Genomic DNA, 16,206 nt, shown 5'->3' on the forward strand with positions numbered 1-16,206 from the left:
AAAATGCAAAGCAAACAATGGGTATATGGATTGAAAAGATTAAAAAAATAGATATGAACTTAAATTGCTAGAGATAATAGATTAGAAAAGGATCACATTTTCTATATGGGTAGACCAAGTCAACTCACAGAACCTGCTTTGATACCATGTTGAATTTATGAAAAAAAAAATAACTTTATTGAGTTGTTGTAATCAGAGTACATGAACCCCTATTTATAATAAAGGAAAATAGTAGATTCCAATCACAATTAAACTATCATTGTCCCAATTACACTCAAGTTCTAACATAATTAAATAACTCAACATAAATAGAAGACTAACATAATAAAAACACCTTTAAACTGAAACTTTTCAGTGAAACCTCCTTCCATAATAATTGTGGCTCTGTAAGACTTTTTATTGTGAGAGTCATGTAAGAAATTCAGAATTTTATTGTTGTCAATTTAATACTTACAACTTAGATGATGCAACAGGAATACATAAAATTGATAGGGGTATTTTAGTAATTTTAAAAAGACAATTAAAAAGGAGAGGGAGAAAAGGGGAGGAAGAAGAGAAAGAGGAGACGAGGAGGAGGAAGAAGGAGAGAGGGAGCGAGAGCGAGAGAGAGGGTAAGCAAGAGGAGGCGAGGAGGAAGGAGAAGGGGAGGAAAAGAGGAAGGGTAAGTTCAATACGAAGTCACTTTTTGTTTTCTCGTTGATTTTATGCTTCTATTTCGTTTTGTTTTTCTCTTAGTTCGTTTTAAGAAAAAAGAATTGATCTTTTGTTCGAACCGAGGTGTTTGAGTTCAGATTTAAGCTTCTAGGGTTTAAAATTTTCATGCATTGTTCTTTTTATGCTTGATTAATCGTGTATCGGATTCTGGTTTCCGAAAAAGGTCGTTTTGGGTTTAGGTTAGGATGATTAGGTTTTAAAATTTTACGTTTATTTCAATTCATGCATGATTTACCATTTATTAACCTTGAATATTTGAGAGTCGAGGATTCTGATTTAGATTAGGGTTGTTTAAGCTTCGGAAATTTTATACTGTTCGATTTATGCATGAATAGTTGAATGTTGAGTATGGATTTCTGGAATTGATGGTCTGAGATGGATTTTTAATTTATTTTATTTCTGGAATTTCACATCTCTATTCGATTTTGGCTTAATTAGTTGAGTATGGAGTATGGAGTATGAAGCACTGAAGTTAAGATCTGGGATAGATGGGTGTTATTCTAATTGCTGGAATTGTATGTCTTTGTTCAATTTAAGCATAGTTATTTGATTATGGAGTATGGAGCATTGAAATTGAAGATCTGGGATAGAAGGGTGTGTTTTTAACTGTTGAAATTTTATGTTTTTGTTCAGTTTAAGTATAGTTAGTTGAATGTAGAATATGGAGCATTGAAATTGAAGATTTGGATTAGATGGGGGTTGTATGTATTGCTGAAATTTCATTTTTTGTTTCAATTTATTTCATAACTAGTTGTGTATGGAATAAGGAGCTTGAAATTGAAGTTTTGGGGTTAGACGAGAGTGATATTAACTGCTGAAATTTCATGTTTTTGTTCAATTTAAGCATAATTAGTTGTGTATGGAGAAGAGAACATTAACATTGAAGATTTGGGTTAGATGGAGTTATATTGAATGCTGAAGTTTCATGTTTTTGGTTCAATTTAAGCATAATTAGGGAGTATGAAGTATGGAGTATTGGAATCGAAGATTTGGGTTAGATGGAAGTTGGTTTAATTGCTGGATGTGCAGGTTTTTGTTCAATTTAAGCTTGATTAGTTGAGTAGGGAGTAAGGACTACTGAAATTGCATGTCTTGTTTGGATTTAAGTTATTTGATATCTGGGATTTCATAATTCTGTTCAATTTAGGTATGATTACTTGAATATGAAATGTGGGTTACTGAAATTGATGGTCTGAGTTGGATTATAATGGCTAATTTCTGGAATGTCATACTCCTGTTGAGTTTATTTATGATTAGTTGGATATGGAGGAAGAATTGATAAAATGGAGAGGTTTGAGTAGATTAAAAATTGCTTAAGTTTCCTGAAGTTTATATTCTTTTTGAATATGCATGATTAGTTGGATATGGAGAAAGGGCTGGTGAGTTTTGTTGTTGTCTATTGTCTTGTTGGGATTAAATTTTGAAGTGGTGAAGTTAAGGATATTAAATTGTTGATCTTGGTTTTATGGTTTGACTTTAGTTAATGCCGTTGAGCTATATTACATGCGATGTAGATTGTTATGGATCTTTTTCTAGTAAGTTTTGGTTGTGAGCTGTTTGTCATAAAGGGCTGAAATACTGATATAGTGGAGATAGTGATTTTCAAAATTGAGGGCTGGGTGAACTAAATGTTGTTTAGGATTCTATGATTTCATGTTCTGTTTGATCTAGTGTATGGTTAGTTGGATATAGGGGAAGAGTTCCTGAAATTGAAAGTTTGAAGAGATTAACCATTACTTGAACTTCTAGAATTTCATGTTTCTGTTTAGTTTGTGTATAATTAGTTGGATATGGAGGAAAGTTATTGAATTGAGGGTTTGAAATAGATTGAAGTTGTTTGGTTTCTAAATTTTCAGGTTTGTCTACTTGAAACATAAATAGGTGTATATCGAATGTGAACCTCTAAAGTTAGTGGACTGATTTTGGACTAGGGTTAGGTTCTAAAGATTATACTTCGTTTGTTTTAACAGGATCAAAAGTATGTTGAATTTGATTTCTGAAATTGATAGCTCTGATTTAAACTAAGAAATAGTTGAACTCTATGAACCCGTGTTTTGTTTAGGTAAATATGAGTAGCAGTGTAGTAGGTTCAAGGTTTTGAAACTGTTGTCTTATAGGGTAATGAGTTGGACAACTTACTAGAGATTCTCTGAGGGTTTGATATCGTACTAAAGTAGTATGTTGCAAACAAAGTTTCCTTATTATGAGAAAGTATCTTCAAATGAGTCCAGAAAAGTTCGTCGACCTATGTAGTGGGGTGTTAGGGTGCTTCCCTTTTGGTTTCAAAATTTCCCAAGGGAGCTTATTACTTAAAAGGTGATGTCTCAACCACAATGATTAGTCAACCAAGTCCTGTTGCGGCCTATCTTAGTGAGAACCAGAAAGTTGGCCGTCCATGGATTAAACAAAGCTAAGTGAATGTTGAAAAATCTTAGGGTGAAGATATTTTCTTAAATAAGTACCAAGTACAAGATTGTGGGATTGAGTGAACAGTAGTGTAGGAGTAATTCTAAGTTCTTGTTTTGTTTAATGTGGAGAAGCCTAAGAAGTCAACTTACATCCAAATTGAGCGTTGTCGTTGTCTTCTTGCAACGTTATACAAAGACATCGACTACATTCTAGAAGTTTTTCCCTTGTTGAGAAATTTTGGCTAAAGTTATAAGGAGGAATAATGTTCTAGGAAATTAGGATTGAGATCCTAATGAGTCAGTCTATAAGTCTTCTTGAACAAGTAGAAAGGTCGATTAGTCATATTGAATTACAGTTATGGGCCAAGTAGTGAATATATAAGCAATAATAGTGGATACAATATTAAGAATTTGGATTATGAGTCTTATAATAGACTCGAGTGGATGGTCATAATTAACCTTAGTTGTAATAGTGTTAAATTGTGGACTTCTTAGGAAACTAACCATAAAGATTTGGACCCTTGGCATATGGGGTTATGCGTGTGCTTATAATATTGGAAGATATGATGTAATTAGAGTGTTGTTGTTGTTATTAGTTTATATTTTTTATCTCTTCTTCACTGTTACTAGGGTGAACAGTATAATTATAATATTGGTACTTCTACTATTTATAAGTAGAGCTTAAGGGGGAGGATTTGGACCAAGTCCATTACCTTATATTTCCTCCTATTTTCTCCAAATTCGTCACTCTTCCTCTTCCCCTCCTAAAACCTCTATCCACAACTCTTCTTCTTCTTTTCACCTCGTAATCCTCTTCTACGATGATTATACATCATAGAATCCTAAGTTTCAACATGGTAGCGGGAAAAGATCTGAGATGGAATAGGAGAAAAAGATGGAGAAGAAGGGGGAGTGTTGGAAGATCTGAATTTGTTGGAGTATTAGTTGGAGATCAAGAGAGTATCTTCTTCTTCCAGCAACAACAACTGGTTTCTTCTCGCTTATTTTCCTTTGGTTTGCAGTAGCCGTTGGAGCAACAGAGTAAGAGGCTTTCAATTTAAATTCTCTTAGCAGCTGAAATTCAGAATCTGACACCTAATTTGATAAGAGAAGCAGCTGTTGCCTTCTCCTTTCTCTTGAATTCCAGCACATTTAGGATGACTCTGGACGTTGTTGAAATTCCTCTAACACTTGGTGCTTTCATTGATGACTGCTGTTTTAATTGAAAATGTTGCTGCTCTTGATGTTTTTATCTAACTGGTGAATCAACATGAATTTTTTATTTCGGCACGATGAAGATGATATGAATCCATCTACGTGCCTTTGCTGTTCTGTTGCCTACTATGTGTGTCCTCTGGAGACTCAATCACATTGCTGATTATTCAGCAAAGTTCCAATAGTTGGAACTAATTACATGTGTTTGTTTTATCTAGGTAGTGAATTAGCAACAAATCACGTTGCTAATCATGAATTGAATATGTTATGGGCCTGCCTTGCTATAGTCAAGTGTATTTTTTTGCAGCAGCAATTTCAAGCAGAAATTTCTTTGAAATCTGGTCTTCGGTTATCCCAAGCAGTTGTTGATTTCTCTTGTGATATGGTTGGCTGCTAATCAATTGAATTAATATGGCTAGCTCTCGAGTTCTAGCTCTCAGTATGATGTCTTGGCTCAGTATGCGTTTATGTTCTAGCTCTCTTGAGTTCTCTTTGGATTTAGCCAATGTCATTGGTTAAGTCCTTGCACTGCCGAGGGGAAGCAGCAAACCTTGTAACTCGATTTGAGTTCTCATTTTGCTAGCAGTTAGACATCTTACCTTCTTTTGAGAAGTCCTTTCAGTAGCTCTCGGATCCAGTAACACTCGGTTCAATTTATTATTGGCACTCTATTACTTGGATTGAGCTTATTACTTGGTGCTCAACCTATTGTTACTTGTTTGTCAAGGATGGACTCACTGCAATTATTACTCTTAAGGACTTTCACTATTTATTGGTTATCTGCTACTATATATCCGCATATTTGGTATGTTGTATTTGGGCGTTGGCTCATTACCGTTGCTGCTTTTATGTCTCTTTGATTGGGATATTGTTATTGAAGAAAAAATCCTCAGTTGCTTGCCTTGAGTTCATTATTTGTTGACTGTTGTTGGCATTGGTTCAATGGTTCATATGATGAAGAATTTGAATTACTTAGGAAAATGAAGTATATGATGACCCCAATTTCTTTATCTTATCTTCCTCATTACCCATTACCTTTTTATTATTTGACAGCCTTTCTCCTACCGTCCTTTATTTGACTCTCATTTAACCCTTTGGCCAACCCTTTTGGAGCGTTGTTTTGGTTGGTCCTTTTTATATATATGGGTTTTTAAGTCCATAGAGACTTTTTATTGGTACCCTTGGGTTTTTATCGCCGTCTTGTGAATGACAGGTATTACCCACTTCAGTGATTATTATCACTATATTTGTTCGAAATCATTTGAGGTTAGTTTTGACTTATGTTTTATCACCCATTTCTATCCTTTGAGAGTTTGTGCCCGGTTTCGTACCTATCCTTGGGACACCGTGATGGAGGAGATTACTACATTTATGTTACTTATTTCAAGTTGGGGTTACTGCCATTACCTCCCAGCTTGAGTGGGGGTGTTGGAAGATATGATGTTATTAGAGTGTCGTTGATGTAGTTAGTTTATGTTTTTTTGTCTCTTCTTCACTCTTATTAGGACAAAGGGTATAATTATAATATTAGTACTTTTATCATTTATAATTAGAGCTTAAGGGGGAGGGGTTTGGACCAAGTCCATTACCCTATTCTTCCTTATCTTTTCTCCAAATTTGCCACGCTTCCTCTTCTCCTAAAACCTTCTCTCCACGATTCTTCTTCTTCTTCTCACTCCTTAATCCTTTTCTACTGTGATTATACATCATGGAATCCTAAGTTTCAACTTATAAAAATAATATTACCCCAACTGCAGTGGGGAATCTGGGCCTCAGTTGGATGACCAAGAAAGGAAAAATATTGTGCCCTATTTGTGTAGAGGAGTCTGGGATTATTGAATTGGGTGATCAGGAGAGGAAAAATAATTGTGCCTCTATTGTAGTAAGGAGTCTAGGCCTTACCTGGTTGTCTAGAGGAGGATTATATGGACCTTATTAGGATACTGAGAAGATGATGTGGACTTCAATTGGGACGCCAAGTGGGGAATCAAGACCTCTTTCGGTACACATTGAGGGTTGTGGATTGGCTAGTATTACGTTTATGGACTTATTGAGTCCAACTCTGAGAAATGTTATACCTCATTTGTTGGGAGGAAAACCAATAAGGGTATTTGTGTGTGTGTATGTAGAACAATCACTACAAGAGGAATAAGGGCCATATTGGAAAACCAATATGGGTATATGTGTGTAAGTAGAACTATTATTACATGAGAGATAAAGACTTTATTTGGAGACTAATATAGGTATATGTGTGTGTAGAACAACCACTACTTGAGGAATAAGGACCTTATTTGGAAACCAATAAGGAGGTGTGTGTGACTAGAACAACTACTACATAAGAAATGAGGACCTTGTTGGAAATCGATAAGGGTATACGAGTATGTGAAGTATAATTACTACATGATAAATAAGGACACTAGTTGGGAAATTAGTAAGGGTATGGGTGTGTGAATAAAATCAAACTATGTCATGTTTGAAAAATTTGTATTTCACCAGTATTGAGGAGCAAGGACTCTATTCGTGTCTTTAATAAAGACATGTCCTAAAGTAGTATTATTTATAAGAAATATCTGCATAGTATTATTTACTAGTGTGTGAATTCATACGATTGAAGATTGGAAATCAAAATAAATCCATATTTATGCCAATTGTCCTTACAAGCTTCTATGCTAAATCAGTCATTAGTATTAAACAGTATTCATGATATTCGTGGAATGAGACGGGCATAAGGATACATGTATAGGGGTTAATAATAGATTGAGATATGCGGGATTTTTTAGATAAACATGCATAAGTTTTGAATTTGATTATGCTTTGGACTCTCTATATGGTTTTGTAGTTTCATTGTGACTAGGAGTAGAGCTTACTGAGTTTGCTTACATACGTGATGAAACATTTTTAGAGGATCGGGGAACAGACTAAGAACTGCAGCTATTAGTGCCAGTTAGGAGAGCCTTCTTTAGGCAAAAATTGGTAGGCATTGTACATGTATTCTCTTTAGGAGATCTTCCTTCTATAAGGGAAGACAAATGGGGTTATACTCCTACTTATTTTGGTAGATTGCATATAAGTAGGTAGGAGAATCTTATTTTTGTGTAAGAGACCGATGCCGATGTAATGGTCATCAGCGGTAGGCTTGAAGAAGCGATGATCTATTGCTACCATGTGTATGAAAAAAAAAGTTACATGGTTGCAGTGAATGTGATTTCACAAATCTGTTGATGTACGGCGGGGTATAACAACACTAATCCTATTCTGCAATTTAGCACAATGGGCTTTTTCTTTATTATTATTAGGTTAACCCTCATTTTTTTTTCTAAAAAGTTCAATTTTATGGGCTTTCTTTCTTTGAATTCCCTATCCTTTCTTTGTTTAAACTTTCTCATAGATAATAAATCAAGATCCCTACTCCAATCCTCAACAATAAAATAACAAAAAAAAATCAATTGACAGTCTTGTCAAATATCTGAGACCAGCTCAGTCTCTAGATAAAACCATTCATTTATGCAGACATCCATAATTTGTTGATCCACCAGTCATTAATTTTATTTCTCATTTTAAATGAAAACAACAGGCTAAACATATAAAAGCTTCAGATTCTTCCCAACATGATTTTTAGAGTTTCTTACTGACTTATTCTCTTTAGGTATATGAGGTAAACATATGTGCAATCTCCAAGAGAAGTTTATTGGTCAATAGCACTAACCCTTGCAAGAATTCCAATAAAAAATAAGGGACCACACGTAGTTTTGATGGTCATAAGATTGTGATGTAATGGTGCATTGCTGAGGGAAAAGCAGGGAATAGCAAATGCCTAATTATCAAGAAAACATAAAAGATGAGTAAAAAACTAAAAAAGTACTAAAATACATCAATTAATAGGCATTATCTACCAAAGGACGATGAATTGCATTATTAATATTTGAAAAATAGTCAAATTTAGGATAATCATTAAAATGAACTTGGATTATTCCACTAGCAGTCACGGAAACAACCAAATCAGGATGTGCCTAAAAAAACTGCTTAAAGAATGACAAGACATCCTCGTTTAGATCCTAACTTCTAAACCTTGTCACCAGGGTCTTATCTCCCTCCATTACCTGCAAACCTTCAGCTATTGCCAATTGCTTGTTTTTCAACGAGGACCATATATCGTTCTAAACAATCAAGCACCAAATCAGAAGAAGAGAAATCAATGAGTACCTTGATAGAAATAGCATTTGTTTAAAAGAGCATTTAGCCCAAGCATGCATAACCATAAATTCTCAGTGACCATTTATCCCGATAACTGCTCTCTCCATATTTCCCTGCATATCAGCTACTGAGTAGAAGTACTATGCACCAACAAATCTCTCAACGAGATCCCAGAGCAAAGTCATCAAGAAAACTCATTACGTTAACTAATAACGCAATTCTTCTAGAAGAGAAATATGATAAAATATGAAAAAATAGTAAAGATCTCTTATAACAAAAACCTGTCAACACTCAACAAACAAATGGATATATTCTCTAGGGGTTTCAACGACTTTTTCTAGGAGATACTCAAAAATGGAAAACTAGTTGATATCCAACTAGATAACTTACTTTGCCTCCCTTTGGACGAGAGAGCTCAGGGAAGGGAAAGGAAAACCTGCAAGTCGGTTAATTGCAAGGTACATTAATTTATTCACAAAGCGCTGTGAGTTACTGAGATCCGATCTTGTACTGAAACTGAACTAAGACATCTGGTAGAGGGCCCGGTTTGAGATAATCAATTCAGTTTCTGTACTGGATCAGATCTCGGCAAGTTGTAGCGCTTGGCGTGTCAATTACCGCTACCTCGAAGTTAACGTACTTGTAGGTTTCTATTTCCCTTCACTGAACTCTCTCTTCCAAAGGAAGACAGAGAATCAATAAGATGTCGATATCAGCTATAATTTTAGATTTTTGAGATATCTCCTGGAATAGTCGCTAAAACCCTAAGAAATATATGTTTTTGCCTATCGAGTGCTGATTGGTATTTGAGCCAAACTTGTTGGTTCTTATTATGATTTATGTTATTCATTTTTTCATATTTCTCTTCTAAATGAGTTGCGCGACAATTTAACTAAATGGGTTTGCTCGATGATTTTTCTCAAGGGTATTGTTGAGAGATTTGCTAGTGGATAGTACTACTCAGTAGCTGATACGTAGGGAAATATGGCAAGAGGAGTTGTTGGGGATAAATGGTTTCTATTTTATAGGTTTGCTCGATGACATATTCGGTAAAGGGCCCGATTTGAGACGATCCCAGTTCTGTTTCTGTATCAGATCAGATCTCGGCAAGATGCTTGGCGTGTCAATTACAGCTACCTCGAAGTTAACCAACTTGCAGGTTTCCATTTCCCTTGAACTCTCTCGTCAAAAGGAAGACGAAGAGAATCAAGTAAGATGTTGATATCCGCTATAGTTTTAGATTTTTAAGATAATTTGTGGAATATTTGTTGAAACCCTAAGAAATATATGTATTTACTTGTTGAGTGTCGACTGACATCTGAGCCAAACTTGTTGGTTCTTATTATGATTTATTTTATTCGTTTTTAATATTTCTTTTCTGGATGAGTTGTGTGACAAATTAACAAAAGGGGTTTGTTCGATGACTTTGCTCAGGGGTATTGTTGAGAGATTTTTTTGGTGGATAGTACATTTCAGTAGCTGGTACGCAGGGAAATATGGCAAGAGGAGTTATTGGGGACAAATGGTCACAAAGAATTTTATGGTTGTGCGCGCTTGGGAGTGCAGTTGGTGGGTTGTTTTACACGGATTCTTCTTTTTCTATTAATGTGTTTCTTCTTCTGATTTGGTGTTTAATTCTTTAGGACTATATATGGTTGCCGTTGAAAGACAAGCACAAAACAGACAACGGGCAATAGCTGAAGGTTTTCAGGTAACGGAGGGAGATGAGACCTTTGGCGATGAGGTTTAGAATATAGAATCTAAACTACCTCTTTTGGATGTCTTATTGTTCATTAAGCAGTTTTTTGAGGTACCTCCTGCTTGGTATGTAGAGTTTTGTGGCTAGAGAATAATTCATTGTTTGTAAAATGTCTGTGGTGACGGCTAGTGGAATAGACCTGGTTCATTTTGATAGTTGTCCTTAATTTGACAGTTTTTCCAATATTTTTTATGCAATTCCTTGTCCTTTGGTTGGTAGGGCCTGTTCAGTGGTGTCTTTTAGTATTTTTTCAGTTTTTACTCTTGTTTTCTGTAATCTTGGTAATTAGGCATCTTTTTATTCCCTGCTTTTTTCAACAACAATGAACCAGTACAATAAAAAATTGATGACTATCAAAGTTACATGTGGTTCCTTCTTTTTAACTGGGAGTCTTGCTAATGCTAGAACTGCCCTATAAACTTCTTTTGGAGATTGCACCTATGGTATTATCTCCCATTCCTGGAAGAGACTAAGCCATTAAGAAACTCTGCAAATCTTGTAGAGGGAAATTTGAGGCTTTTACAATCTAAGCACGGTGGAGATTATTTGCATTTGAAATGAGAAATAAAATTTTAGTCTGATGACGGGACGATCTGCAAATTGTGGATGCAGGCATAAATGTATAATTTTATGTAGAAGCTAAGCTGGTCTTGGATATTTGGCTAGACAAGTGAGTTAGCTTTTCCTTTTTTTAATGTTCTTTTCTCTGAGTGTTACTGGACATTGGAGTTGAGGGATCTTGATTTACTACCTATGAGAAAGTTCAAACTAAACAGATTGTAGGAAGTTCAAAGAAAGAAGAAGCCCATAGTGGTGAACTGCTGATCTCAGATTATGATTCCAATTAACAACATTACCAGCCAAATCCGTAGCTTCACAGTCCCCATAGCCCCACAAGGGGAGATTTCTTTTTATTGCACTAGCTAATTCCCACAACAGAGTCACCTTCCAAAACAAGTTGATCTTGCATTCTGCCCTTGAAAATCTTCTAGCCTTGCAACAAAACCGAATGTCATGGACCACTTAAGGATGGCAAATAGGGATGGCAGCGAGTTGAGCCGAGTAGTTGTATATGTTTGAGTTGGGTTTGATTTAAATACTTTGAATTTGAGTTAGAGTCAGTTCAACTTTGAGTTTAAAATTGGATTTGAGTTTGAGCTTAATAATTTTAATTGAGTTTGATTGTGAGTTTAAGCCGGTTCTAGTTCTATATCATATGTAAAACTTTATCAAATAAATTGTATATAAAATAATGCATAAATTTTACTTAAAATTTAGCATGACTTCTACATAAAATTGAAAACCGATAGACAACAAGAAAGACATTCTTGAAACACCCCCAACACTGGGAAAAGCGCAAATCCTCCCAAAATATTTGTAGGCAACGAATTTATGTTTTAATTCTCTACTCTATATTTACAAAACTTTAAAGAATATTAAAAGTGAAGGAAAATCAAATAGGAACAAAATCTTTATGCTTGTCCAAAACGCGTATGATGGTTAATAATCCAAGATGAGCTTTGTTGTCTTTCAAATAATCCATTTTTTCAATTCTCTACTCTATATTTACAAAAATTTAAACAATATTAATAAAATGAAGGAAAATCAAATAGGAGCAGAATGTTTATGCTTATGTGCAGATGTTAAGCGTCTCATTATGCCAAGAAAAGATGCTAATAAACGCCTCTTTCAACGGCCATTCTGACCGGTAATAATCTAAGATGAACTTGTTGTTTTTCAATTGATCCGGCAAAGCTTCATACTTCACTAAATGCCTTCCAAACCTCTTCTCCTTCTTTCCGATATCCAGTTTTACCATGACCGTTGTACCTTCTCCACACATCCTCTCTGTCTTCCTTTCTTCCATTCCTCCATCGGCCCCACAAAAAACCCCAAACGGAATGGATCTAGCAGCATCAACGACTCTTTGTCAATGCTCATCTGCCAAACGTCCCACGTATCCCCTATAGGATGATGCATGCAGCTTACGACTCTGCTCTGATACTCGAGAATCGAGACAACAATATGTCTTGTGCGCCCTTTCGTTTCTTTTTCTTTTCCAGTAGCCTCTTTTCCTCCACCCATCCCTACTCTCGTCCATCATTACCATGGCTTGTTTTGTGAAAAAAATCAGATGGGCTATTGTTAAACGATGGCATCTCCTCGATCAAGTTGCAAAAACCTAAGTCATCTCATAGACTACCTTGCGAACCTCACATTCCCTAACCCCTTTGAAGAAAATCCCTACTACCACCCTTCTGCCAGAAAGATGACATCTCCTCGGCCAAGTTGCAAAAGACCGAGTCATCTCATAGACTACCTTCGGAACCTCACATTCCCTAACCCCTTCGAAGAAAACCTCCTACTATTGAGAATTTTCAATAAAACATTCACCACATTGACGGGGTGAGTAAATTTCATATTTATAATTGATACAAACTGTTACAACCTAATTTGAGAGATTTACATTGATTTGATTTTATAATATAGGAAAGAATGGAACTTGATTAGCTCCTGTAATTGATGGTCAAGGGTAGGTAATCTCAATCAGCTAAGATTAAGGTACAGAATTGTCAATGCTGTGATTCAGGCACTTGATCTGGCCCAGGATCCTCAACAACCCCCCACAAGTTAAGCGCCGGATTAGGACAAATGTGTAGGTTGAATTGAAAAAATTGAAAGAGGGGCCGAGACACACTTTTTGTGAAGATATCTGTAACCTGTAAGTGAGAGGGCACATACTGAGTGCGAAGTTTTCCAGCAACCATAAGTTCACGAAGAAAGTGGATGTCTAACTCAACTTGTTTGGCCCGCTTGTGAACAACCGGATTGGAGCTAAAAAAGATGACACTTTTATTATCACATAATAGAAGACGCCGTTGGGGAAGAGAAACTTTGAGATCACGAAGAAGATACGTGAGCCCAATAAGTTCAGCAGCGGTGAGGGCAAGAGCACGATATTCAGATTCACTGTTGGAACGAGAAACAGTAGGTTGGTTTTTGGTATTCCATGAAATTAAGTTGTCGCCCGTAATAATAATATCGTCAACATAGAAAAGCAAATAAATGATGTTATAGTGCCTATGGAAGACAGAGTGAAGTGTCGGCACGACTACAGTAGAAACCAAGCTGAATGAGGAAGGAGCTGAACCGCTGAAACCAGGCACGAGGTGCTTGCTTGAGGCCATAGAGAGATTTCTAAAGCTTGCAAACATGATTAGGGATGCGAGGATCGATATACCCCGGAGGTTGTTCTATATATACTTATTCAGTAAGATGACCATTGAGGAAGGCATTCTTGACATCCAGTTGGCAGAGAGGCCATCGATGGGTAACAACAAGTGATAGCACAACACGAACAGTGGTAGCTTTGATGACAGGGCTAAACGTGTCGGTGTAGTCAAGGCCTGGAACTTGTGTAAAACCCTTGGCCATGAGACGGGCTTTGAGACGTTCAATAGAACCACTAGGCAAATATTTGGTCTGAAATACCCATTTAGAACCCACAATATTGGTATGAGCAGGTCGAGGGACCAAAATCCAGGTACGATTATGCTGCAAAGCTTGAACTTCTTCATCCATAGTAGCAAGCCAGGTAGGATTCTTGACAAAAGATTTGAACCCTTTAGGCTCAGTGGATGTCAGAAGTGCAGATAGAAGACAAGAAGGTCCAGAGAAAGCAATATCGGCCGCATGAAGGGGTTTGAAAATACCAGCCTTGGCGCGTATGACCATGGGATGAGATCTCATTGGTATAACAACAACAGAAGCAGTAGGAAGCGAAGCAGTGGAACCAGGGAGAGGAGGATCGGCGGGCGACAAAGACTACCCTGTAAGAGAATTAGTGGCCTACAAAAACTCATTCACGAGATCAGTACAAATAACACACGAACGGGAGCCAAATTGAGTAATATGCCAGGAATGGGGCACTGGAAGAGAAGGGGGCATGACAGTAGGAGAAAAAATGGGTTCCATAAAATTGGAAAATTGGAGAGAGGATAGTGGTTGAGCCTGGGAAGAAGCTAACGATGGGAAATAAGTTTCATTAAATTGAGCATGTCGAGTGATGTATATCCTAGAGGTAATGGGATCAAAACAACGAAAACCTTTGTACGAAGAGCTATATCCTAGAAAGAGACAAGGAAGGCTACGTGGAGAAAATTTATTAGGCATATAATCACATAAACATGGATAAACACGACATCCAAAGGGATGAAAATTTTCATAATTTGGAGAAAGACAATAAAGAATTTCAAAAGGGGACTTACCTCTGAGAAGTGGTGTGGGCAAGCGGTTAATGATGTAGGCGGTAGTGCTAAAAGCGTCAACCCAGAAGTGAGGAGAAATGTGGGAATGGAAAATCAGAGCCAAACTAGTTTTAGTCACATGACGGTATTTTCATTCGGCGCAACCTTTTTGGGCAGGAGTGTGTGGACAAGATAGTTGATAGAACGAGTACTAGTAAATTCGGCACCATCATCACTTTGATATTTTTTTATACGAGCAGAATGTTGGTTTTTCACAAATTTTTGAAATTGAAGAAAGGTATTGTATATGTCTGATTTCAATTTCAATGGATAAAGCCAAGTAAAGTGAGAATAATCATCAATAAAAAAATAATAAACAAAACCCAAATTTGATGTTACAGGTGAAGGACCCCATATATCGCAATGAATTAGATTTAACACATGAGACAACCTTTTTTCATTGCAAAAATACGATAAACGATGACTTTTAGAAAGTTGACATGTATCACATAATTTCGGAGATGGTAGTAAGGAGGTAAGATAAAACTGCCCATTTTTATTTAATAAAGAAAGAACTGAATGATGAACATGTCCTAAACGAGCATGCCATAAATCATATGAAACATGAAGAGATTTATTTTTCAGAACGGAAATAAAGGCGGAATTTCTACGCTCTAGTACATATAGGCCTCCATCACGTTTACCGGTTGCCACCACCTTTCCCGTTTGACGATTCTGAACAGTGAAAAAATCATTAGTAAATGTAATGGATAAAGGAAAATTTTTCGTTAATTTACTAATGGACAAAAGATTTTTAGTAAGATGGGGAACAACCAAAACATCTAACAATTTAAGATCTGGTGAAGGAGAAATGTGACCGGTATGAGTAATAGGTAGAGACACACCATTCCCTACAATTATACGATCCTTACCCGTATAGGTGACATATTGATCTAGGGAGGAGGGCCGGAGTCATGTGGGCCAATGCCCCTGTATCTACGAACCAGTCCGAAGGTTCATTTTTGGACATAGAGCAAGCCGAATTGAAGGCTTCAGCGAGGTGCGCCGAAGAGTCATGCCGAGTGTAGCATTGATGACAGTGATCGGCATAGTGACCTTCTAGGCAGCAGATTTGGCAACGTGGTGGTCGGTGACAGTGGTTAGAGGTTGGACGGCCTTGGCCGTGGTCATGGTTGGAGAAGGTGCTTTGGCCTTGATTGGAATGGCCGCCATGGTTGTTTTATGCGGCCACGTTTCTGGCAAGAAGATCCACTGGAACGCTGAGAGGGGGTTCAATTTGCGGGATAATGCAGTGGTGGAGGTTGCCGGAGGCTCGAGGGATTTTTGGAAAATTTTGAAGCTTTCGGCATGTGACTCAATGTCGAAAAAATAGGGGAGGGGATTTTGGGCCATTTGGGCTGAGGAGAAGCCGAAGAAATTCGGGCTGAGCCCTCGAAGGAACCAATGAGCCTTGTCGGTGTCATCAACGGGACGACCGATGGCAAGGGGTTGGTCATATAGTGGCTTGAACGCATGAGTGTATACCGTCACCGAGCGATTTCCCATTTTCATCAATTGCAGATCGTCCTTGAGACAAATTTTGCAAGCTTTGGAGCAATGGCTAAAGGTGTTTTCCAAGGCAAGCCATACCTCACAGGATGTGGAGAGG

The 16,206-nt window shown here is 37.0% G+C and overlaps 2 protein-coding genes across 4 annotated transcripts; one reads left to right on the plus strand and one right to left on the minus strand.

Moving 5' to 3' along the window:
• The first annotated feature begins 570 nt into the window (after window positions 1–570).
• Window positions 571–10,508, plus strand: LOC137956940 (uncharacterized). Of its 3 annotated transcripts, none has more exons than XM_068804615.1 (4): window positions 572–661; window positions 9,627–9,741; window positions 9,966–10,100; window positions 10,175–10,508. In XM_068804615.1, exons 3-4 carry the CDS (start codon window positions 10,028–10,030, stop codon window positions 10,279–10,281), a joined length of 180 nt encoding a protein of 59 aa, XP_068660716.1. In that variant the 5' UTR covers window positions 572–661; window positions 9,627–9,741; window positions 9,966–10,027; the 3' UTR covers window positions 10,282–10,508. The 3 variants fall into 3 exon arrangements, with proteins under 3 accessions (XP_068660713.1, XP_068660716.1, XP_068660715.1); XM_068804614.1 differs by having other exon boundaries at window positions 577–661; window positions 9,560–9,741; XM_068804612.1 differs by lacking the exon at window positions 9,627–9,741 and having other exon boundaries at window positions 571–661.
• A 3,046-nt stretch (window positions 10,509–13,554) lies between these two features.
• Window positions 13,555–14,040, minus strand: LOC137954853 (uncharacterized mitochondrial protein AtMg00820-like). The gene has a single exon (XM_068801757.1). The coding sequence runs from the start codon at window positions 14,038–14,040 to the stop codon at window positions 13,555–13,557; it is 486 nt and encodes a 161-aa protein (XP_068657858.1).
• Between the last annotated feature and the right edge of the window lie 2,166 nt (window positions 14,041–16,206).

This window comes from Aristolochia californica, unplaced genomic scaffold (assembly GCF_029961685.1).
Source record: "Aristolochia californica isolate CCGP_79_NKW_82.1479 unplaced genomic scaffold, dmAriCali1.0.hap1 SCAF_2, whole genome shotgun sequence".
Taxonomy (NCBI): Eukaryota; Viridiplantae; Streptophyta; class Magnoliopsida; order Piperales; family Aristolochiaceae; genus Aristolochia; species Aristolochia californica.